The sequence below is a fragment of the Filicampus tigris genome, chromosome 12 (genome assembly GCF_054856515.1).
Source record: "Filicampus tigris isolate MCC_2025a chromosome 12, RoL_Ftig_1.0, whole genome shotgun sequence".
In the NCBI taxonomy this organism is placed as follows: domain Eukaryota; kingdom Metazoa; phylum Chordata; class Actinopteri; order Syngnathiformes; family Syngnathidae; genus Filicampus; species Filicampus tigris.
Window position 1 is genome coordinate 6,430,652 of NC_141228.1, and position 24,792 is coordinate 6,455,443.

The following is a 24,792-nucleotide window of genomic DNA, read 5'->3' on the forward strand; positions in this document are numbered from 1 at the left end:
TGAATAATTTTATACAAAGAAAGTGTGGTGGTTGCTGAGCATGTGGGCGCACCAACAATAAATAGATTGAAACACATATGATTAATCTGAATTCATCAGCTTCTGCGGTGTTAAAAGTGCAACATAAACGCCTCTTGTGTTACTTTGGAGGCACAACTAAGGCCAGCTTCCTCCATTAGTCTGACTGCCAGTTGGTTGCCGGAAATACAAACGCATTTCGGCGTAGATGGAACAGTATCAAATGCTTATATTCCTTCTATGAATGATTCTTTTTTTTTTTTTTTTTTTTTTTTAACTCCCACCTATTGCATGCATATGAGTCAGATCCGTTTCACAAGTAAAACATCCTCGTTATTGTGAAGATGAAAATGTAACTTCTGTAGAACAGAAATGTAAAATTGAAGCCATTTTATTTAGTGTTTGTTTTTCTGAAACAAAATCCAGAAGTAAACGATTCTTTGCATGTTGGCGGCACTATGTTGACAAAAATCACAATCGTCATGATGTCATTTAGAATGGTGCAAAAGAGACAATAACAATAAAATACATTTGTTGCTCAGTCCTCTGTCCCTTTCTGCTGCTTATGTTTGTTTCTGTTTTGTCTGCAACATGTTCACAAATTCCGTCCTGTAACACTGCCTGTATTCACTCCATAGGCCAAAAATGATATCTTCCCATTTTGCCATTTTGTGTGGTTCATTCAATGTAAAAGCAACTGATGAACTTGATTCTGTGGTAGCGCGGTCTTCTATGGCTGTGCATTTATTCACTCCTTTGGAGCAGCAAAAAAATGATACGTTCAATTATGGTTTGCCTATTTATTAGTGTGCAAAATTATTATGTTCTTCCTATTTAATGAGAGGAGATTTGCTATATATTATCTAAACAAGACCACCTATTCATCTTACAATAAGAACACAATGAATGGTTCACTTGTGGCAGTTTTCTTTTTTCTATTTAAAGACAAATCGTGTGCCGTGACACTATTTACTAATACTATATACATTTAATATACCGTACTTAATATACAGGAAAAATAGACTTTTAACCATCTATAGTTTTATAAAAAAGAAATTTAAAAAGAGAAGAAATGAAGCTTTCTCAGTCTGCCTGAAAGTGGAGCGTTAACATTGTTTACTCATTTCCAAGGCAGGCCATTCACCCATAGCAGAAAGCATTTAGGCGTTTCTAGGAAACCGCTGTGTTCTTGCTTGATCAACCCGTTTGTTCAATTTACTTTGGATGCGGTGTTAAATGGCGCTCTAATGCCCATTTGCTTTTTCATAAAACCCTTTGTCATTGTCGTTCACCCTGCATAAGAAAAATGAAAAAGAATCTCATATGCAGTGTGGGTGTTGATGATATGAATCACACCAATGTGAACAATGTAAGAGTTTAAAGATCCGGGCAAATCAAATTTGCATAGAATTTATCAAAATATATTTCTTGAAATGATGGTTTAGTTGTGAGGGATTCCTTGTAGTGTCTACAATTTTTCAATGGAATTTGGTCCACATCCAGTACATCTATTGAAATGACTTGCCTGTAATCTATCTCAGAGTCAAAATATTAATAATAATATAACAAACATTTCCTGAATCTAGAAAGAAGTTTTGTTCTGAACAATGCATTGCCCTCAATATCCAAAGAAAGGACAGAGGACAAAGGTTGCATGTTTTGTTCAAACTATTCTTTGGACTGCTGCCTCACAGATGAATGGTCCAAATAGGTCCTTCATTCTCAAGTAAACATGTTCTGCTCAATGGGATAGCTTGCAATTGAACTCAAGGGATCCTCCATATTTTTCTTTAAAGTGAAGTCAACCCAAGAATATTTTTTCCCAGAATATGTTCTATGCAGGCCCACTAGTTGAAACACGGCATTCTGATGAATATTGCGTTTGTGGAATAAGAGTTAATCCACCCGTTTTTAGCCATTTCAGGGGGTGGCCATTTTGTCACTTCTGTCGACTGAAAATGACATCACAACTACGCAGGGCTCAGGTAACGACCAATCACGGCTCAGCTTCAGAAAACAGGTCAGCCGTGATTGGTCGTTGCCTGAGCCCTGAGTAGTTGTGATGTCATTTTCAGTCGACAGAAATGACAAAATGCCCGCCCCCTGAGATGGCTAAAAACGGGTGGATGAACTCCTATTCCACAAAAGCAATATTTATTAGAATGCCTTGTTTCAACTAGTGAGCGTGCATAGAACATATTCTTGAAAAAAATACGTTTGGGTTGACTTCCCTTTAAGCAGCAATATTCACCCGTTTTTGTCCATCTGAGGTGGCGGCCACTTGTCGACCTAAAATGACATCACAGTTGCTCATGACTCAGATAACGACCAATCATGGCTCAGCTTCAGAAAACAGGTGAGTCGTGATTGGTCGTTACCTGAGTCCTAAGCAACTGTGATATCATTTTTGATCGACAGAAGTGACAAAAATGGCCGCCCCTTGAGATGTCTGAAAAGGGGTGGATGAACTCTTGTTCCACAAACGTAATATTTATCAGAATGCCTTGTTTCAACTAGTGAGCGTGCATAGAACATATTCTTGAAAAAAAAAAACATGTTTGGGTTGACTTCCCTTTTAGCTGATTTTCAAAGAATTAAAAACTGAGCTGCAAAATTTGGGGAATCACAAAAAAAACCCACTATTGGTAAAAACTGGTCTGTGTCCTGATGACTCATTTGATCACAGGGTCACAGTGAGCTTTGAGAAAGGAAAATCCTCATCTGTAACACTGCCTGTATCATCTCATCTGTGCCTGGTGGTGTTTGTTCAGTGATGCTCCGTGGATTGCTGAGAAGAAAGCAATCACAACAGCAAATAGAGATTTTGAGCCATTCGTCAGCAGCGCAACACTTGCTCGCTGATTGAGCACTTCTGGGGATAGAGCACCCACCGTCACAGAATGTAGCCCCTCTTGGTGATACACATGTATATAGTGAGAACCAATTCAGTCAAGTTAAAATTGGTCACATAAGTCAAACCTCTGTCAACACTGAACAACGCTTTGTCAGTGGAAATGACATTTTTAAAGTTGTCAGTTTCATTTATTCTGATAGATTTTAAAGAGATTAGGTAGGAGGGAAATTGAGTCATTTTATTATGGTGTTGGGAATACTCAACCTTCGTAAAGACCGGTGCCACAGTGAATTAAATCGACCATAGATGAGAAGAAGCTTCTTCTCTGAAATGATCACCAAAAACACAATTTAGGTTGACAGTTAACATGACAAATAAAGACAACCGTAGACAATCTATTGGCATCGCATTATGTGGGTATCATGGATCTGATTTATAACATCACTGTGGGTGTTGGTGTCAATCAGGCAAACATATTGACAAAATAGATTACATCTTCCATTTATGGCACAGAGGCCATTTTGCAGAACAGTATAACTGTCAACACTTTCCTGCCATTATGAAGCTTTATTATACTATGATTATTTCCAGCACATTAATAGCCACAAACAAACCAAAGCATGGTGGAGAAGGTTTATAGTTTGCATCCTATCATTTTTTCCTTGCATATTGTTTCTTCATTATGTATTTATATTATGATTTATTGTATTGTTCTGATGATAGTAGCTCTTAGATGGGTATAAATATAGTGCACATTTATCCAGCCGGCAGTTTTATGATTTTGTTGTTAAGGCTTACAGGAAAGTCAGCTGTGTGGGGGCTGGATGATTATGGAAAAAATAACATTCATGATTATTTTTTATTAAGATTAAAATCACGATTATTAAAATGATTATGCATTGGTTTCAAAACGTTGCATTTATTCAACTACTTAAAACTCAACTACTCACTACTCATCATAGCCTCATGCCCATGCCCATTCATCCCAGCACATTGAACACTATTCTTTTTGCCAAGTACAAAATGACCTTGTAAATATGTGAAATTGAAGCCTCTTGCATTTTTATTCTGCTACATCCACACCATTGGGGTGGGCGATATGGGAAAAAAAATATATATCGATATTTTTTCAAAAAACTCGATAACGATAATTTGACGATATTCTACGTTGCTTCACAGACCAATTGTGGATAGACAGCGTTTGCAAGCAACATCTCTTTTAATTTGCTAAATACAGCTTCTGCAAAACATAATTATATTCTACGACAATATTTAACAATAAAGCACAAAAAGTAATGTATAGACTTACATCGATTTTTGCGAATATTTATGTCATTTAACTGTCTCTCCTGTTATTCCATAATGATGTGACATTTTGAGCTGCACTTAGTACGGGTGTACCACTGCCAACTACTAGAGGAATCAGAATGAGAAAAGGGTGTTAACTACAGCAATCAGAATGAGAAAAAAAATGTATTTATTTGATATGTGACGTGTGACCAAGTGTCACCCAGCGAGAGAAAAAAAAGATTTCTGGCCAACGTATTCAGAATAAAGTTGAATAACAAAACTGCAATTTACCGAAAAGTGCATTTTCCCACTCATTCATCGCTGTGATATGTAGACTGGTGACTTTATTCATGTTTGGCTGTATGCTGGCGTCACACTAATAAACCGTCGTAGTTTGTTCAACGTGCCTCGGGAATACAGGCGAGTTATGAATAATGCGGACTAAAAGCGTGTAAACTGAATGTTAACCTATCATCCAGGATGTCTCGTTTGACTTGCTCGCTAAAGTACTGAGTGTGTGTGTGAGTTTATATTTGTTGGTTCAACTCGGCGACTGTTTTCTGAGTGTGTGTGTTTAAGATTTTGTTTAGCGTGCTTGCGCGGTCGCCAAGTTTTCCTCATAATCCATATGGCTCGTGGTGCAACAGAATTGCTCTTCACGGTGACCGTTTTGGCACATCTAACAATGGTATTCCCACCAACGTCAGTCTTGTCAACCCCAAATCATTTACAGACTACGGACGACGTGGACTCGCGCCTTGCTATTATTCCCCGCTGGACACTCCTCAATACTTGAAACATAGATCGGCTGCAGTGCGGACAGAGTCACGTGACCGGGTCCTGCCCGCTGATTCGGCGAATGATTATCACTTCCTCCTCCTCTGCCGTCAATGCACACTGCTTTTCGAGGCAGTACCTTGCATCTATGAAACATTGAAGCCTAAGCATTACCTTTATCTCTTAGTCATATTTATTTAATTTTCACAATTTGGGACTTACTGGGCTAAACTGGGATCTCAGGGATTGTATTTCGTGTCCTGTCATGTGGAAATGTGTGTGTTGGTACAACCAAAAGAAAGGCCTTGGAGCTTTGTATACACTGTACTTGAATTTGGGGGAAAGGGAAGAAAACACAACTTTAAATATAACTTGAAATGACAATAAAGAATATAGTAAGAATGTAAAATAAGAATACACTATAGTAATGGCAATTGAAAAAAACAAATACCAGCTGTTCCTGCACGGTTTGGCCTCTTAGGGGCAGTTTAGAACCGTGTATAGATGGAGTACACACTTCGAATGAGAACAGCAGAAGTTGCCATTGATATAACTCGTTTTTAACAGATGGGAAAGAATTTGTGCCTTGAATACTGTTATCTGAACTGTTTGTATCGCCAATGTGTTGGTCTAAACAACAGACATTTCAGGCAAAGTTCATTGTTTTTTTAAACACAGAGACACACACTATTCAGCCAGTGGCTCACACTACATGACAGACATTTAAGCACATACTACTGCTAGTTCCAGAATGTACCTACAATGCTTTTCATTTCAACATATTACATTAACCTGAATAACACAAAATAAATAACATTTGGGAATTTGTTCCATCCAGGAAAGATACATTTTTCAGGGTGAAGGCATGGCTAGCTAGCTAACTGCATGCTGTAATGGTAGAAATGGGACAAGTCATTTCAACTAACAATTGTACAGCTGATCAAATGAAGGCGTCCAGTTCTCATAAAGTTGAGGAGGGGCAACTAATCTCAAGTGCATCACTGTTTTAGCCATGCGCAAAAAAACCACAAAAACAAAAACCAAGAATGTCTGAATGTGTGGCGGGCCAAATTACAGAGACCTGAGACAATTTGAGAAATACAACAATGTGTTTATTGAATCAAGGAGGAAGGTGCAGATCGGACAGTGAATCCAGGAGTTGTCTTTGTAACAGACGGACTTCACGGAACAGGGTTGGCAGGCTGAGTGCAAGGTAAATCTAAGAAGTCATACACAAACAGGTTCAAAATTCAGGAACTACTTGCGAGAGTGCACCATAGCGGCTGGATGCACAAACTCTGAATCGAGAGTGTTGCTCTGGCGACGAGGCGATGGTTGGGACCAGCTTAAGTATGCTGCTGATGTTGATTTCTTGCACCTGGTCCCAGCATCAATTGTCTCTCCACACCTGCACCAAGACAACCACCCCTACACACTTTACACACGGAAAGGAAAGGGCGGGGCTCAAGGAGCAGAATCAGGGAACCTAACAAAACCAGTTTAACGCTTATCTCTCCAAGTAATTACTACACAGGTCGCCGTCTGTGTACGTTTTCAGCAGTTATTTTCAAACATATATAATGTATTTACAAACATTTCTCCAAATTCACTTGACTGCATATTTAAGGCTAACAAAAAATGTAAAAGAAACAATCTGTAATCTTTTACCCACATAGCACCAGCAATATTTGTGACTATAATGGATTCCAAATAGCGCCAAGAAAGATCAAGCCTGAAAATGGCACAGTTTTAAACTTTTAGGGAATTGACGATTGCATGTAGGAATAAAAATGAGCCTTCCAAACACCCCTCAAATGCTGTGTGACCTTTCACCATACAACCAGCCTCATTGTAAATGTCAGTTTTGATCTTGAATAGGAGCAGATGTTTGACCTTCTATTTGAATTATCAACCATCTTCACCTTTGGGATGATGAAAAGACTCAGTTACAAAGAGTATAAAGTATTTCAGATGTATAATATTTTAGGCTTTACGTTTGTTTTCATCCAGTTATCCTCTTTACCACCTGGACTAAAGCATTGCTCAACATTGCCCAGCCTGGTAGAAAAACGATTTTGAATGTTTTAGGATTATAGCAGCTCTGGCTCATTTATCCATCAACCTGAGCTCATCCAAATATCTTTTTTCTGTCTGAGTTGTTTGTTGTTATTTGCAAATCAGTCATTGTTTATGTCTAAAAGTCTGATATGCAGAGGTAGAAGGAAGCCAGAGTTGCCTGGAGAAAACCTACACAAGCATGGGAAGAACATCCAATCCACACATTGGAGGGACTGGGCCGAGATTTGAACCCAGAACCGCTTGACTGTAAGGCAGGTGTGCCAACCACTACATGCTGTGCTACGTAAAAAAATAAATAAAAAAAAAGTAGTTGTAAAAAAAAATGATTAAAGTAATATTTTCAGCAGTCATTAGGAATGATAAACCCATAATCCATCCACTTTCGATTTGACAACAATGAGTGTGCTTGAAGTGGAAGTCAACCCAAACATATTTTTTTCAAGAATATGTTCTCTGCAAGCCCACTAGTTGAAACACGGTATTGTGATAAGTATTGCGTTCGTGGAATAAGTGTTAACCCACTCGTTTTTAGCCATCTCTTTAAACCAATCACGTCCGACCTGTTTTCTGAATCTGAGCCGTGATTGGTCGTTGTGGGCAGTTGTGATGTCATTTTCAGTCGACAGAAGACAAAATGGCCGCCCCCGGAGATGGCTAAAAACGAGTGGATTAACACTTATTCCACAAACGCAATATTTATTAGAATGAGTTGTTTCAACTAGTGGGCTTGCATAGAACATATTCTTGAGAAAAAAATATGTTTGGGTTGATTTCCACTTTAACATGATGACCTAAGTCATATTTTGCCAGAAAAAAAATATTTTTGCCTTAAAAATCTCCTCAGGATGCTGACCACTAATGTTAAAATCGGCTGGTCGGCTTCAGTCGACACAAGTGACAAAATGGCTGCCCCCTGAGATGGCTAAAAACAGGTGCATTTTGTTGCTTAACTCATATTCCACAAACGCAATATTTATCAGAATACCTTATTTCAACTAGCAGAAAAAAAAAGCCACAACAGCCAAAGAAAAAGCAAACATGCATGAATTTAACCTTGTGAGTTATGGGAAAAGAACTCCACTGTTTCTGCAGTGCCATGATGTCTGCTTAGAGAGCTCATCCCTCACTCACTCACGAATGTCTCCAGATTCACTAGCCATGCTTTGTACTGGCTTAAATAGTCCTACTGGCATTCTTGGCACGGATGCAGCTCTCCCAGCAGGCATTGTAAATGGAACTTGCTACTACAGACTGATCGAAGCTCTCCAATATCATGCTGCAAACCGTGAAGGAAGTGACATAGCCTCCTCAACAAGCTTAAGCTTTTATGCCGGATATATTTTACGGTTTGGAAAGTGTAAATGGGAGCTAAATAAAACAAAATAAAATACGATTATCCCCAGATAAGATCCCCAGAGAGGAAATTCAGGTGTTACAGAAACACACAGCACAAAGCATAACAGTAAATAAATACACTAAATGTATACAGTAAGAAACTGTGTACAATATTTTTGAAGGATAAAGTGGCATACAATTTTTCAGGAGCCAAAGATAGAAATGATTGATTTCTTGATTATTATTATTATTATTACTACTATTACTATCATTGTTATTATTATTATGATTATTACAATTGTAACATTTTCATATTTGACATTGAGAGTTGATATCTATTTTTAGTGCTGATTATGAGCTCCGGTGTAGTGAGAACCTGTGCAGGGTGAGTGAAGAAGAAGAAGACATTTAATTGGGTGGAAGGGACATGTTGAAGATGCTTACATGAACACAGCTCAGCTTTAATAATTCCGGTGTAATTTTTCTCACCATCTGGTGTCAAAATAATTACCAACTCCCTCCGTAGTCAATAACAGCAGTCCTTCAAAATAGAAAATCGCTGAGCGCGACAATAGCTGTCACTAAAATGATTCCGCTGTAATAAAATAGGTACTGTGATTTGTAATGATTGATTTTCTGCTGTGCCCTCCTTTAAAAACAAAACAAAAACATCGTCTCCTGTATTCTGTTTTTCGAACAAAGAGTCTGACTTTAGGAATGACTGACAGAATAGCTAATTACATTTCAGCAGCAGCTTAAAAAAAGCTTTTTTGATTCATTGATTGCTCAAAACCAAAGGATAGTAATGCAAAACTAGACCATTATACCAAAATGCACCACTGGGTGTCACCCATGACATATTAGAGCCCACTGAGTAGGATTTCTGAAGACATTTTACAGACAAACTATAGACTCACAAGTTATACAATGGTATTTTTACAAGTTCCTTTGGGGGATAATAATTGTACAGCATCCTGTGCATCTTTCAAGGGAAAATATTAACACGTTTTCTTTCACAAAACTCTTCCTTTTCTGAAAGTTTGCTCCTGAGCACACAAATGTAGTGAATGTTATGATTCTTATTTAAATATAGAGATGTTATTTATGATTGAGAAGCTCTGGGTTTGTAAGCAAAGCCAGACTGACAGAAGGAGAGTTTCTTGAAAGATGTTATGAGTGACTGAGTCAAGGTAACAGTCTGACCCAGACAGTCATCATCGCCCCACTCAAAGTACGAAATCAGGAAATCAAGAGTTAATAGCTTTGCTTTGCGTCAAGGTTAGTACTGTACAAACTGGAATAAAATATTGCTTACTTCTCTTCTGGCTGGATACCTTTGTACTGTAGCTGATCCTCTGGTGTGCAAAACGAAATTCTGGGGTTGATAATGTCTTCCTCACCCTGAAATGGTTCATCATCATCATCATCATCATCATAATAGTTACCTGGCAGCATGGTTGCCTGGAATTCAACTAAAGGCGACTTCTCTCCAGGTGCTCCTGTTTGCTCCCTCGCTCCTAAATTATGTTGTCAGTTTCATTGACTACTCTAAATCGCACAGTGGTGTGACTCTGATCAGGTTAAGGAGGAAGTCAACCCCAAAAAATTCTTTACAAAAATATGTTTTATGAGCCTCACTTCATTCAGATTAATATTGCGTTTGTGGTATATGAGTTAAACAGCAAAATCCACCCTGTCTAGCCATCTCAGGGGGCGGCCATTTTGCCACTTTCTTAATCTTAATTTTTACATGCAATGCTTAGGTGAGCAATGCAAGTTGTGCAAGTAATTGACCTGGATTTCATTATTTTAAACACAACCAAAAGTCCCAGTTTGTTTAAAAAAAATAAAAATAAAATAAAATGGTATTGCAACATAAATGTGTTAAATGTGACACACGTTCAACTACTGTTAACACAAACTCACTTGACAAGGATTAATGTCCTTATAACTTCATTAATCATATGCATTTTGGGACCAGAAAGGGAAAGTTATTTTTTTTAAATAATATATTTAAATATATTGATTTATCGGTAATCTGTACTTTATTTCTGCCAAAAATCAGCCCGGGCATCGGCCTCAAAAATTCCATATCGGTTCAGCCCCCGTTACCGTAATATCAAGACCCATCATCAGTAATTTGAATAACCATGCCTAAACATGTAGAACTGCATTTTGTAAGATGCATTTTTCTTTTGTATATGCTGCAAGCAAATCACCACACGTTATGTAATAAACGTGAAAAATATGATTTTCGTTAACCTAACGTGCGATGAAGTACAAAAAGCACCAGACCAGGTTTGCCTGCCGTATGGAACCTTTCACCAGCCATAAATTAATTCCTTCCATCTGTTTTCTTCTACTTGTATGGGTGGCAAATGCCACATTCTATTTTTAAATACCCAAACTACTCTTTGACCAATCTTCTACTCTAGTTCCACCGGAGCTAACTGATATGTTCCTAGACCAGCTGTGCGACTTCACTTTGATTTGCAATGATACAGTTTCGCCGCTAAATCGTGATTTTGCTTGCATTTCCACTGCAGAATATGTATGCGTGCGTCAGCTGCAGTCTGCAATTAGCTTGACGTCATAGAAATGCAAAGTCAGGCTGCACAATTAATCGAATTTTAATCGTGATCATGATTTTTGCTGCCACGATTAAATTAACCTGATCGTCTTACAATTAAGATGCAGAGTCTGCTGCGTAGCTAATCAATCACTTTCACAACCAGTAGTGACGTTTTTGCACATTGAAATAAAAACACCACCCTGCGTACTTTTAAGGATACACATTTATGGTATAGATTTATGTCTAATAAATAATGAGACCAATGTTAAGTCAAGTTCAGAGTAACCGTAAGATTCATACATAATATGAAATTTGATACATCGCCAAACGTCGGACGCCACTGAGACTTTTGAAATGATAATTCAAATTAACGACGAACATTTCTGACATTTTTAAGCCGGCCTACTTTAGTGACCCATCGATGTCCGTTGTGTTTCTCAGACAGCTAATTTCCTTTTATTGAAGCAGAAGTTCGAGGTAAAAGCTTTGGCAACTAGAAACTGCTTTGCTGAATGTTTTGCTTTGCTCGCTTTTGTATGATGCATTTACACTTGAAGTCCAAGGCCTTTCAGGTATTTTGACACAGATTTTCTAATGTGTTCGACGATGAATTTGTGCCTCTTTGTGATAGCTTTTTTATGTGTGTCTGGTGCGGTGGTGGGAGGAGGAATGCTATGTGACTCACTCCAATATATAGTTCCAATCCCTGCATTAGTCACATAAATGGGATTCAGTGCTTGTCTTTTCTCCTTCAAAATGTGTTGTAATTATTTTTTCCACTTTAGTCAAACCCTTTTGTCTGTTTCACACACACTGTGCCTGATAGGGACCATTTCTAAAACGAGTGGTTCCCCTCTGACTGTATTAACCTGTTCTGTGCGTATGTGTATGTCGGGGATAGGGTTGGGCATCGTTTGAATTTGAACGATTCCGGTTCCGATTCCAGTTCTTTGATTCGATTCCGGTTCCTAACGATTCTCGATTCCGATTCTTAACAACAACAAAAATGAGTTATTTTTGGACAAATCACGTCAACTTCTCTGTTCTTCATTTCAAGAACTTTTTAGTATTTGTGAACTTTACCATGGATTACTCAAAGAGATGTTTTTAACCAGTATATTTATTTTAATACCCATCCATTATCCATCCATTATCGATACCGCTTATCCTCACAAGGGGCGTGCTGGAGCCTATCCCAGCTGTCTCCGGGCAGTGGGCGGGGGACACCCTGAATTGGTTGCCAGCCAATCGCAGGGCACACAGAGACAAACATCCGCACTCACAATCACACCTAGGGGCAATTTAGAGAACTTTCAACTTACTATGCATGTTTTGGAATGTGGGAGAAAACCCACGCAGGCACGGGGAGAACATGCAAACTCCACACAGGGAGGCCGGAGCCGGGATCGAACCCACGACCTCTGAACTAAAATCTGAACGGTTCCGGGAGAACCGGAAAGATGGACCCGGTTCCACTCGATTCCCGGTTCTCGGTGCCCAACCCTAGTCGGGGATCACCATCTACTGGTCACATTTCATGTTAATATGTTTGTAACCGTGACCACCACCCCCACTTCCTGATAAATGTAATGACACACACAGGGCATTTTGAACTTTTGACGTGCATATTTTTATTACAATGTCATTGTGGTGGTATGAATGAATTTGAATTTTAATCAAGCGCTTTTTTTTTTTTTTTTTGTGAATACATTTAATGGGGCACTTTGTTGTCCATTCTGTGTGATTGTTAGAGTTAGGTTAGCATTTATATCCGGTCCGTTCTAGATAAACAATATTAACATTTCAGTTGATCTTGGCTGACTTTCAGCACTGAGTGACGCGGGTCAAAGAGGAACTCACGTTGGTCCCTGGGAAAGAGTTTCCCCCATGCGAAAGAAGTACAAGCGGAGATGACAGTTTCAGGCTTCTTGTTATCTTTTATCTAAAGCTGACTCTGTTTTTAGACAGAGGGGCCCACTGACCATCACGTTGAAAATGTCGACCTCAACTGCTGCCCGTTGACACAAAACAGCTCCTGGTATTTGTCCACCTCCTGATGCGTTGAAGGAGGAAACAGATGTGAACTGCCGCTGCTAGTTTACTTCTGCAGGAAGTGGTACCTGTGGTATGAGTCTCAGAAATGGAGTCTTGTCCATATTTAGGCAGGTTCTCGGCGCCTTGTAAACAGAGATAGCAGGAGGAGGATTCGTCTCCTCTCTTCTCCTCCTTCCTTCTCATCGCCCCATAACCGAGCGTGCATACATGAAGTGCATCACGCTTGAGTTGCCTTTTGCCGGTGGACTACCTGATCCGCGCGTTAACATGAGAAATGTTGTACGAGAGCTCAACGTGAGAGGTTGAAGTCGTACGACGAGATGAGTGAGGCCCTCCGGGTTAGTTGCTCCTTGTCACTCAGCAGCACTCAGACGGGCAAAGTGAAGCCGCGTTCCACATCTGCCTCGCCTTGCGGATCGCCAAGGATGTCACCCGGTGACTCTCCTCGCAGCTCTCCTCTGATATTCCGCAAGCTCTTGGTCAACCGGGGCATTGCCTTGCAAAGACGCTTTACATTGGCACACACTCCCAGGTATTGTCATCAAAACATCTTATTGGGATGAATGTCATCAACTTTTTGGAGGTTTTGCCCAAATATCCTATCGGATAAAATGTTCACAAACTACACAGTCAAAATATTTGTCTTCGCTTTGTGCTTGGAAAAAAAGGGCAGGGGGAGGAATATTTTGGAATTGTGCTTTTGTAAGAGTCATCTCGGTAGACCTTGGCGGTTTGTAGATAAAGGGAAGGTTACAGTGTCTTAACAAGTTGTTTTCCATCTGGGCCAACTACTGTGTCTTTCTGGTCAGCTAACTTGTGAAAAGCCGACCTTGTCAAAGGTTTCTATAGTTGATGTTCTGCATACTCGCAGTAAAAAATGTTTTTGGGCTTGTATGAAGATTACAAGCGTAAATGAGCTGTTAAAGGAATCCTCCTTGAACGGGCATAGTGAATCAGGAAATACTTGGGCTGCCTGCCTCAAACGATTATATTTAGTAATCAATTCCTCCGTCTATTATTTTAATCGAAGAATGGGATTTAAAAAGATGTTTTAAATTTCCATCCTTTTATTCCAACAGAGGACATTATTGCAAACAGACATTCATTGATATGATTCATTTCTTGGTTTTCCAAGAAGCAGATGTTTGCAAATGTCTTATTTTGATTAAACAAACATAATCACTCAGTCTTGTTTCATGGAGGGCTCCAGAAATATGAGAAGATTTAATGCTGAGGGGCTGCAATTGGACCGGATTTGGTCAATTTTAAGCGAAAGAAGGTCTCCAAACAATTCAGTTATCATCAAAATGAATTTGCATTTGATGTTCTCACCTGTCCAAGTTTTAGTCTGAATTCAAGAAGACAATCAATTGTCAAATTTCATTCGGGATGTATAATGCTGTGTGCTCACCCCCAAGTAAGCAGTTTGTTGGCTGTACCAGCATCCGTGTGTTTACGTCGCTCGCTGCACTGGCTTTGACTGATTCTCATCAACTGTGTGAAACGTTAATGAGTTGAGAAGATGCGAAGTGTGTCTTTGTATTCCATTTCTATCTTTGTCTCTCGCGTTCATTTGATAGTAGAATTTTCTTTGGCTATTTATATTTTTCAGAAAGGCTGTCTTTTTGTGCCTAATTTTTAGATGTAACAGCGCCACATAAATGCATACTCTAGTAAAAGAAAAAAAAGAAAAAAAACGCTATCTGTGGGTCAGGGGTAGGGAACTCCAGTTTCTCGAGACTCTGAGTGAAAATCTGTGAGTGATTGGCGCCCACACAAAAAGGTTTGTAATTCCCTATAGTGCCACAAGGTGGCAACAAAGCATTTTTTTCTAAAAATCAACATTTCTTGACTGGTCCGATTTAGGAGGAAGAAAAATAGCAAGAAAAGCCACCAAATAGTGAGGTAAAACCGCAATAAATAGAGTTATAGTCACAAATGAAAATGTGGGATAGAGTGATGCCGCAATAACTCAACCACGAAGTGTTGAGGGAACACCGTATGCCAACTGGTCCCACGTTGGTGTTTTGTTAAACACAACAAAACGCTTAGGTTGATCTGATATAATAGGAATGAATAAATACTGTATGTAAAATAATGTAGATAATATTTCGTTTTAAATTGGAAGCCAACTCAAACATTTCCTTGACAAGAATATGTTCCATTTACCTTCACTATAGTCTAAAAACGGTATTCCTCAAATGCAATATTAATCAGAATGCCGTGTTTAGACTAGTGGGGCTACATAGAACATAATATTGTCAAGAAACATTTGGGGCTGACTTCCTCTTTAAATGATGAGTTTGATGATCAATATCAATGAAATATATCCTACCTCTTACAGTGTTGTAAAAGAAAATACATTGACTTTGAGCTGGCACGACTTAGCATATTGTTAAATAAACACAAAGTGATTATGTTGATGTAAGACTTCTAGTTCAGTATTAATTAGTGATGGACAGATTATCGGCCAGGCCAATTATCGGCGCCGATATTCGGCATTTTGACGATTATCGGTATCGGACTTTTTTTAAACATGAGATGGCCGATAATAAATCTATCTAAAATTATGTTCACTTCAAGGAACTATTTATGTAAACTTTATACAAGATTGCACTGACCCTGGAAACATTCTGCACCTTTTTGGTTTTGTTTGAAATCAAAACAAAGAAGGTAAATTGTCACATTTTTGTCATTTTGACATTTTGGAGAACTTTATTTGCTGTAGAAAATATAGGGAGCTATTGTTTACGTTTTCATTTAACTTTATAAGACATGCTGATGACCTTGGGAGCTCCCTGAACTTGTTTAGAATTTTACAACAAAAATGAATATTGTCAAAAATGTATAATAATAAGTAAAGTCAACATTATGCAAATCTGGAAAAAAAAAAAGTTCAATAAACACATGCTTAAACACGCTTAAACAAAATTAAGAGCTTTAATTTCTTTTTTTATGTTTTTACACCAATATTTTCCTGTTTTACTGAAAATGAATATCGTTATCTGCCTCACTGACTGCTAATAATCGGTATCGGTATTGGCCCCGAAATAAAACATATCGGTCTATCTCTAGTATTAATCTCATAAAAGGTTTTAGAACTGAGTGCAGCTTGTCAATTAAAGTATAGATTATTTTAACTCCAAGACTATTTTCAAAATGACTTTCCCCAATTCATTTTCTGGTTCATGGTATTCCCTGGTACACTGTAATATTTTGTGTAAATGTGTTTTGATGATTAATTTTCGACAAGAGCTTCTATTGCATATCTTGATGCTTATCATTTCGTCCCATGCAATAGTATTGATCAACACTTGCAGTAGCATTTCATTTCAGTTTGGACTTCCTTTCGATTGCATGTCTCAACAAGAACTGGGCTGAGCCAGCACTCTGTTACTCGCCACCCGAGATAAAAACACCCTCCGGATGTAACGTTGAGTCGAATCTCCATGTGCCAAGGTGAAACACCCTCATTGTTGCTGGTTACTATCAAAAGGCTGGCGTGTTGTAAGTCTTCAAATGTTCACCACTCTCACAGTCTTTAGGTCGGTCGGTGTTGTGGCATTTTAGTCATCGCAAAGTGCAGCTTAAAAGATAATCCCCTGTAACTTGATGCCAAGTCATTGAGGGTTGGCGTGTTTGCCGTGGTACTGGATACCCTGTAAAGATCCCGACTCGTTGACAGCCCCTGATGACTCCGTGGGCAGTCCGCCACAGCAAACCGAGGGGACTGTCCAAGCGCATTGCTGGACCAAGAGGTTAACCCATGTGGACATTAGCCTGCGAGAGCAACTGAAACCTTCCTCTTTCGCAAGAAACCTAAAGAGCAAATTGCATGAAAAAAGCAATTTTTCCTTTTTATTTTATTTTTTCAAATGACATATTTTTGGTCTGTTTTTTTTTGTTTTTGTTTACAGCCGTAAACTTGCTACGGCAATGGCTGCTAAACACGAACTCACAAGCTTTGAGTGAAGGCGAGAAAAAATATTTTGTGACTTCCCTTTGGAAAACAAATTTGACATTTGCGCTCCAGCCCGTCTTGTCCTGGCTTGTTTCACTGGATCATCTGTTCAGCATTCTTCTGCATTTTTTTTTCCTTGCATCCTGATGCCCTGAGGATTAATCAGATCTTGCATCTGCTTGCATTACTTTTTTTTTTTTTTTTTTTGTCTCTCACCTGTTTGGGTTGGCGGACAAAAAAAAAAAAAAAAAAACACTACTCATGGATTCGGTCCACACCCATCCACTGGTTCATCAATGAAAGTAACAACACGAGTTCAAGAATTTTCACAAGAGGCTTGGTTCAGATGTACATTTTACTGTCATTGCGGCCGAGAGTGTGATTTAAGGGTTGAGTGGGACGATGAACAAAGACTCTCGATTGGCAAGGAAAGGGGTGCCCGCAGGTTTTGGACATGGTCGACGGCATTCGTGCTTGGGGTAGGTTTTCTTTTTTGTTGTCTTATTCAGAGAGCGTGTTTGCCGAGAAAGATGATTCACTGATTGATAGTAAAACACGAGGGCAACAATGTTTGCTAGCTATTTGACACTGCCAATGGTGCATCGTGTGAATGAAGTCATTCAAGAAACACCGGCACATTTAATCCACATTTCTTTAACCCCCTTTTTGGAGATACTTGGATTTGAATTAACTTTCACTTATTGTTCCTTCATTTGACAAAACAATTGGGTGCAACATAACCCAAAATGGGCTGACACAACTAATTATATTTGACCCGGCTGTTTTTAGAGTGTTGTTGAAATTCCCACATGGGAGTTAACATGAACATAACTCACATTGTTCAAGAAGGAAGGATAAGTAGTGTGTCGTCAAACTGAAGTATTCTAATTGACGGGTGCGGCAAAGGTTTGCCTCGGGGACTTTCGTAATGCTCTTAGCTTTATGGATTGTGAGTTACGTTTTGAAAATAATGTTCAAAAATGAGTTTAATGTGGCGGGTGATTTGCAGTCATTCCTGAGATGTATTATGTTGTTGTCACTGTCTGATGTTTCAGTAAGAGAGTTCCTGTTTTGCTCGGACGTTTTGCAGTCTTGTTTTGACAAATGTGGTGCTATGAAATATAGTGCAAGTGTTACTGCCTAAACTAATTGCACTGCAATAAGTGTTCCACCATGTGGAAATAGTTGCACTCAAGCATTTTAAACAAAGTTGAATGAATACAAAGTAGGTTTACATTGCAAGACTGTTGGATTTGTCGCCAAAGCATTTCCCTGTGCATGTGTTTAAGATTGGAACCATGTCGCCAGTCAGTCTGTCGGATCCGTTTTATTAGACTCTGTACGGAGGCTATTGATGAATGGTGGCTGTCCTTTATTGCTCAAGTCATAACTCTTTAGGGACATACATGCTGCTGAAACATAAGCACATGCACCATTCTGTATGGCCCCGTAGTCTGTGTGTTTACATGCGGTCACGTCTGTGTTGCGTGTTCGCGTCGGTTTCTATTCCCAGTCAGGCCGGGCTGGGATTATTCAGCTTTCTGCCGGACTGCCGGGTCAGCTGCTGCACACATCCAAGCTTGACCACAAACATATGCTAAAAGCAATGGCGGCAATCATTTACATAAGTTGTATACTATGGCATTTTATTTGTCAAAGGAGAACAGTCTGCAGTTGTATTTCACCGTGTGTGAAATCGATGCGTTACTACCATCGGAATGAAATTGAGGAAGTTTATTTTTTTGGAGAGTCTTTCTTACTCAAGCGAGATTAAAAATGACCTCAGAGGCACTGTCTACTAGTGGTTAGCACATCCGCGTCACTGTTCTGAGGTCCTGGGTTTGAATCTGGGCTTTCTGTGTGGAATTTGTAGCTGCTCTGGCTACTCTTGACTTCTTTCCTCATTCCGAAAATGTGAATGCCAAGTTCACTGAAGACTCAAAATTGTCCTTAGGTGTGAGTGTGAACAATTGTTTGTCTATACGCGCCCTGTAATTGGCTGGCGACCACTCTCGGGTGTACAGAATATTCATTCTGATTAATATTGTGTTTGTGGAATATAAATTACCGGTAAGCAGCAAAATGCACCCACTTTTAGCCATCTCAGGGGGTGGCCATTTTGTCACTTTTGTCGACTGAAGATGACATCAAAGTTGCTCAGATAACAACCAATCACTGCTCGCCTGTTTTCTGAAGCTGGCATGACATGGCATTATCTGAGCCCTGAGCAACTTCGATGTCCTCTTTAGTCGACAGAAGTGACAAAATGGCCGCCCGCTGAGCTAGCTAAAAACGGGTGTATTTCTCATATTCCACAAAGGCAATATTAATCAGAATGCCATGTTTAGACTAGTGGGTCTGCATGGAACATATTCTGTAAAAAAAAAATGTTTTAGTTGACCTCCCTTTTTAACTTGTTTATAATCCTGTGAATCAGTCCTGTCTTAGTTCTGTATATTGTCCAGTGCACTCTCAGTAAGTGACTCTGACCCAGCAGCCAGCACTACCCGGAGCAAGAGTGGTAAAGGGGGAAACAATAATACAACAGGCCCCCAAAATAAACCCTCAATGCTTGGAATAGTTCATCAGCCCCGCCTGCCTGGCTGCTCATTCCACGTGAATGTGACCATGTGTTTCTTGTTTCTCATATATACACACGCACTTGAGCGCACGTAGCTGTCACCATTCCCAAATGCATATTAATTATGCCAGATATGGAATGCTGCACAATGCCAAATATTTATCTCTTTTGTGGATGTGTTTTGTTTTTAATGAATGGTGGCATATCTGTGAAATAGCATACGGGATTCAGTAAGTATCACTCATCAAGTGCAAGTATGCAACGTGAATCGCGTCCTGTAATCAAAAACTAGTTCAGTTTGGATGTCAGTAGAATGTCATACGTTTCGATCGCTAATCTTGGTTTAGAGCGACATCTGCTGGTAAGTCAGTTCATGTTGAGGTTTACAATGTATAAGTAGACAAACATTGAAACCACACTCCAACAAAGTAGAACAGACAAGACAATACTTGGCCTGGAGGTTTTAAAGGAGGTATGTGATAATGGGTGAATCCTCATTTGTGAAGGAGGAAATAACTAAAGCAGCATCTTGACTATTGGAACCAATTCTTAATGACTCAAAAAGTTCATGGCTACATTCACATTGAATGTTGATGTTGACTCATAATAAATATTGAAATATGTATTAAATGTTAAATATTTGGAATTAATACTCAAGTATGACGCCTTATTTCCACAAAGCAAAATAATGAACTTGTCTTCTGCGAAGAATAGAAATTATTAGTATTATTATTTGTACACTTTTTAAGATAATGCATATTATATTTCATTAGATTTCCTTGTCTTGATAAATGTGTCTTATCTTGCTAAAGCAAAGGCAGATACTTAAAAACAATATTGTGACCACTTGAACAAAATAATATATGCAATGCATGAACTGTATCAAATATTCTACCTCTTAGATAAAAATGCGCATTTTTAATTAATGCTGTCAAATCTGTATTAATGTAACCATACTGCATGTTTATTATTGTGGTCGTAGTTTGCAGCTTCTGTAGAACTATACTGCTTGTCATTGACAGCTGTTTGTAATATTTGACTGTTTCTTGTAACTAAGTTAAGTATCACATATATTAGACACAGCACTCATTATAATGCTGTGCACTTCTCAAATCAAATAAAATTTTATTTATATAGCACTTTTCATACATAGAAACGCAGCCCAATGTGCTGCAAACTGTGACTTCTATACTGCTGTAAACTACAACCATAATCAAAAACACATTATTCATACCTCCATGACTGGGATTTTTGATTGCGCTCTTGTGTTGGATATCATTATGCTATGCAAATGATCTTAAGGTGTCTGGTGTGGTCTATTGTGTACAGTCCGGCACCGGTAACACTACAATGCCAAATGCCATAACTCAGTTTCTCCACTAGGTGGCAAACAAAACACTCACTACCTTTGTTGTTGTCGTGACGGTTACTTTCACCTCATGCCACCTTGTGCAACACTGTTCTGTATTTATAGTAACGTTTCATTTAAATGCACTTATTTGAAAAAAAAAAAAAAAGATATAGTATGCATAGGGAAAAAAATGAAATATAAAATAAATGCTCATGGCTTCAATTCAAACTGCTTCTTGTATTTCTGTGCATTCACATTTACAGTGTCTTGAAGCCATGGCTATTCATTATAAATTATTCAGTCTTGTTGTCTGCATGCTTGCGCGTTTTATTACAAAGCGGAAAATACTATACAAAGCATAATAATGCATCCTCAGACATTGATTATGCTGTGGTAAAACATGGACATGATCTGTTGTTCTATAAACAATGCCACTGGACTTTTGAAGTCTAAAGCCTGGTGTCAAGACGCAAAGTTTACTCTTTTTTTTTATGTTGGGAAAAGGGTGCTCTGTACTGATTTCTAAATAAATAGACAAATGTTTCTACTTCAATAAAACATGAAATATGAAAATAGCCTTTTCAATATTCACAACAGTGGAATTTTATGAAGCAGACGCTAACACCTACACAGAACACGCACTTGCCCATAAATCATACTTGCCCGTCACAGCTTCTTCTCATTAGCCGAGTTAATGTTGTCATAGGAGCCATCAGCCAGCTGGGCTGCAGAAGCCATTTGGCGGCTGGATTCAGTTACACGGTGGCCTCACAAACGCCTCATTCTCATCGAGCATCCATCCCAGCATCTGTTTCGAGCTCCAGCGTGTTTCACAAGCGCTTTGCACAAGGAGGGAAGTGGCCACGAGTGGGAGGAATAGGAGGTGCCTTTGGTTTGGTATTTCTTGTGTAATCTCGCAGGGCGATTTTGAACTAAATTATATACAGTGCAATTTTATTTTGGCAGGCAGCACGGCAAACTAGTGGTTAGCATGTCTGCCTCACCGTACCGAGTTTGAGGGTTTGAATCTTGACACTTGCTTTCCTGTGTGGCGTTTGCGTGTTCTCCCTGTGCTTCCGTTGGTCGGTATTCCGGTTTCCACGCACATTCCAAAAATGTTAGGTTAGTTGAAAGCTCTAAATTGTCCATAGGTGTGAAAGTGAGTGAGTCACTGGCTCCCTGCCTGTCGGTCAAAGTCAGCTGGGATAGGCTAAAGGTCACCCGCGACTGTACTGTAATGATGAGTGCAATTGAAAATGGATGGATGAATTATTTTATTTGATGGATCAGGTTGGAGAAAAAGTACACTCTTAAAACATTTGTGGTAAAAATAACACCATTTTGGGTCAAAATGGACTGATCCACAATTTGGTTCAATTTGAGCCAACCTGCTGGGTTGTTTTTGCAGAAAACACCCCCCAAAATGGGTAATTTTGTACAATAACAACCCCAAAAACTGGGCTGTTTTGAATAAAACAACACAAGAAAAATGGACCCAATTCGTGGATCAGCCTGTTTTTGACCCAAAATTGCGTTACTTTTAATCCAAATGTTTTTTTAGTGTTTTGGGTATACTGATTGAAGACAATACACTTTCTGAACTGGTCCTCTTTAGCGTTTACTTGAGAATGCCTGGTTTAAGGCGGAAATCAACCCAAACATGTTTTCCAACACTAGTTGAAACACAGCATTCTGATAAATATTGCGTTTGTGAAATAAGTGTTAATCCACTCATTTTTAGCCATCACCGGGGGCGGCCATTTTGTCTTCTGTCGACTGAAAATGACATCACAACTGCTCACAACGACCAATCACGGCTCAGATTCAGAAAAGAGGTCAGCCGTAAGCAGTTGTGATGTCATTTTCAGTCGACAGAAGACAAAATGGCCGCCCCCGGAGATGGCTAAAAATGAGTGCTTTTTGCTGCTTAATTCATATTGCACGAATGCAAAATTAATCAGAATGCAGTGTTTCAGTTAGTGGGCCTGCTGGGAACATATTATTGAATAACATATGTTTGGGTTGTGAGATTCAATATATTACACAATTTTCTCAACAAAGAGGTCAGGGATAATTCATGATCAAAGTTTAGCAGAGGGGTTATTTCATTTGTGTGAAGAAATGAGTCACTTTTGTTGCATCCAGTATTGAGAGAGAATATCCAGAGAGGCATAAAATTTTGTATATTCCTATGTATCTGAATTTTTCCAGGTTAGTATCTGGTACTCAGCCTCAGAAAAAAGCTAAGTGACAAAAGTTCTCATAGTTTGGATGTTCCAAATTTGCTCAAATGGAGTAAAAATCAGCCAATAGCAACCTAAGGTGATATTTATAACAGTCAGAACCCCGTCACTAGAAACATTTATAATGATATTTGATTATAGTAACATGTTTGATAGTTGTTCTGCACCAAAGTTCATTGTACGTCAGTAACTTCCATTACCCTCATAAGGGTTTCCAGTAACATTTGAACGGTTGTTTGAGGTTTTTCAGGGTCCCTCCCCACTTGACCCATTTTTCTGTCCGATGTGCCTGCCAACACTTCTGCGTCAGCCCCTTGCCCCATGTCTCAAAAGACAAATATTTGTCCATGAGTTGATGACATATCAGGTCCAGCAAGTCCATTCATCCCTGTGCAGCAACTATTACAGCAGCAGTGCAGTTATCCTCTCTTGTAGCACACTAAAGGAGGTAGACTCAGATTATTTAACAACAAATGAACATGAATAAACGCAGGGTACAAAAGGTGTGTGACATCTACAGTATAAGCTGACATAGGATTTGTGTTCTTAACAACTAACCAATAATAGGACAGGATGGAGAGGACAGGATAGGGGTAGAGAGCCAAGCAGTGCAGACACCTCGGCCCGACCCCGCTGGCCCCCAATGAAGAGTGTAAAATGCATTAAAAACCGGGCAACTGGCAGGGCTGAGCGGCGCAGCAGCTAGGTCAGCGGACAGCACAATTGTGCCGTATCAGGTTCCGCCAGCCGCCGCGGGAAGATGAGTGCGAAACAAATCCTAATGAGCTTGTAAAAACTTGAATAGTCCAAATTAAAAGCCATACCATTGAATTGCAATGGGGAGAACAATTCTTTTAAACTGAAAAAAAAAAAAAAAAATCCTTAAAAAATACTGAGAAATAGTCAACATACAGACACGTTAGTATGGAAGCCCATTCCCGTCAGTAAAAATAAAAAAAAAACGTTTTAAAATTCTTTTTTTTTTAACTTGCAGACTACAGAAAGTCACACTCAAAGGGCATGCAAAAGTTTACTTTATGAAGGTATTAATGTATACTCGTATTTGACAACGTGTGTTAAAATGGTGTGAGTTGTGGTTTTATCGGCCTTTATGTGATATAGCCCATGACGTTGAAGCAAAGGGTTGGTGGGTATACCTACGGTCTCTTCAGATGCCGTCTATATCAAACATTATTAACGGACATAGTACAATTAAGACCCCCCCCCCCTCTCCTTTTTTATCCTCCACTGGTGGAAAGGGGCTTCTGCGAGAAAAAAAAAAAAAAAATCCACTGGCGGAAATAGGGCTTCTCCTTTTTATTTATTTATTTTTTTTCCTTGGCGGGAATGGACTTCTTAATTAAATGGAAATTATTATTATTATTATTTTTTTTATACTGGCAGAATTCTTTTTTTCACTGGCGGTACCCACAACGTTTTTATTTTATTTTATTTTTTTTTAAACAAACTGTGACCTAAGGTTGTCTCTAAAATGGTGACATTCTTTGCACTATTCGCATTGTTCACTGCTTGTAAAATGTCATTATATATATTTAAGAATACAAGTTTATGATATAGAAACATGTGTATTAAATAACGAGGCTAGTGTTACTGCTGTACAACTGCTGTAAATGTTTAGAGTGTGTAAAGGTAAAAACAATTTGCAAACAGCCATT

General features: G+C 39.0%; 1 protein-coding gene across 9 annotated transcripts in view; it reads left to right on the forward strand.

Annotated features, from left to right (window-relative positions):
• The window catches only part of LOC147138183 (3',5'-cyclic-AMP phosphodiesterase 4C-like), a 102,265-nt gene that overhangs the window by 38,381 nt on the left and 39,092 nt on the right, over positions 1-24,792 (forward strand). The window contains exon 1 of one of the 9 annotated variants that reach the window (XM_086046478.1): positions 17,262-17,420. The exons of the other annotated variants lie outside the window; for them this stretch is intronic. Coding sequence (XP_085902604.1) covers positions 17,344-17,420 — 77 coding nt within the window. The 5' untranslated portion in view covers positions 17,262-17,343. Of the gene's footprint in view, positions 1-17,261; positions 17,421-24,792 lie in introns of those variants that run through there. 9 annotated transcript variants of the gene reach the window in all.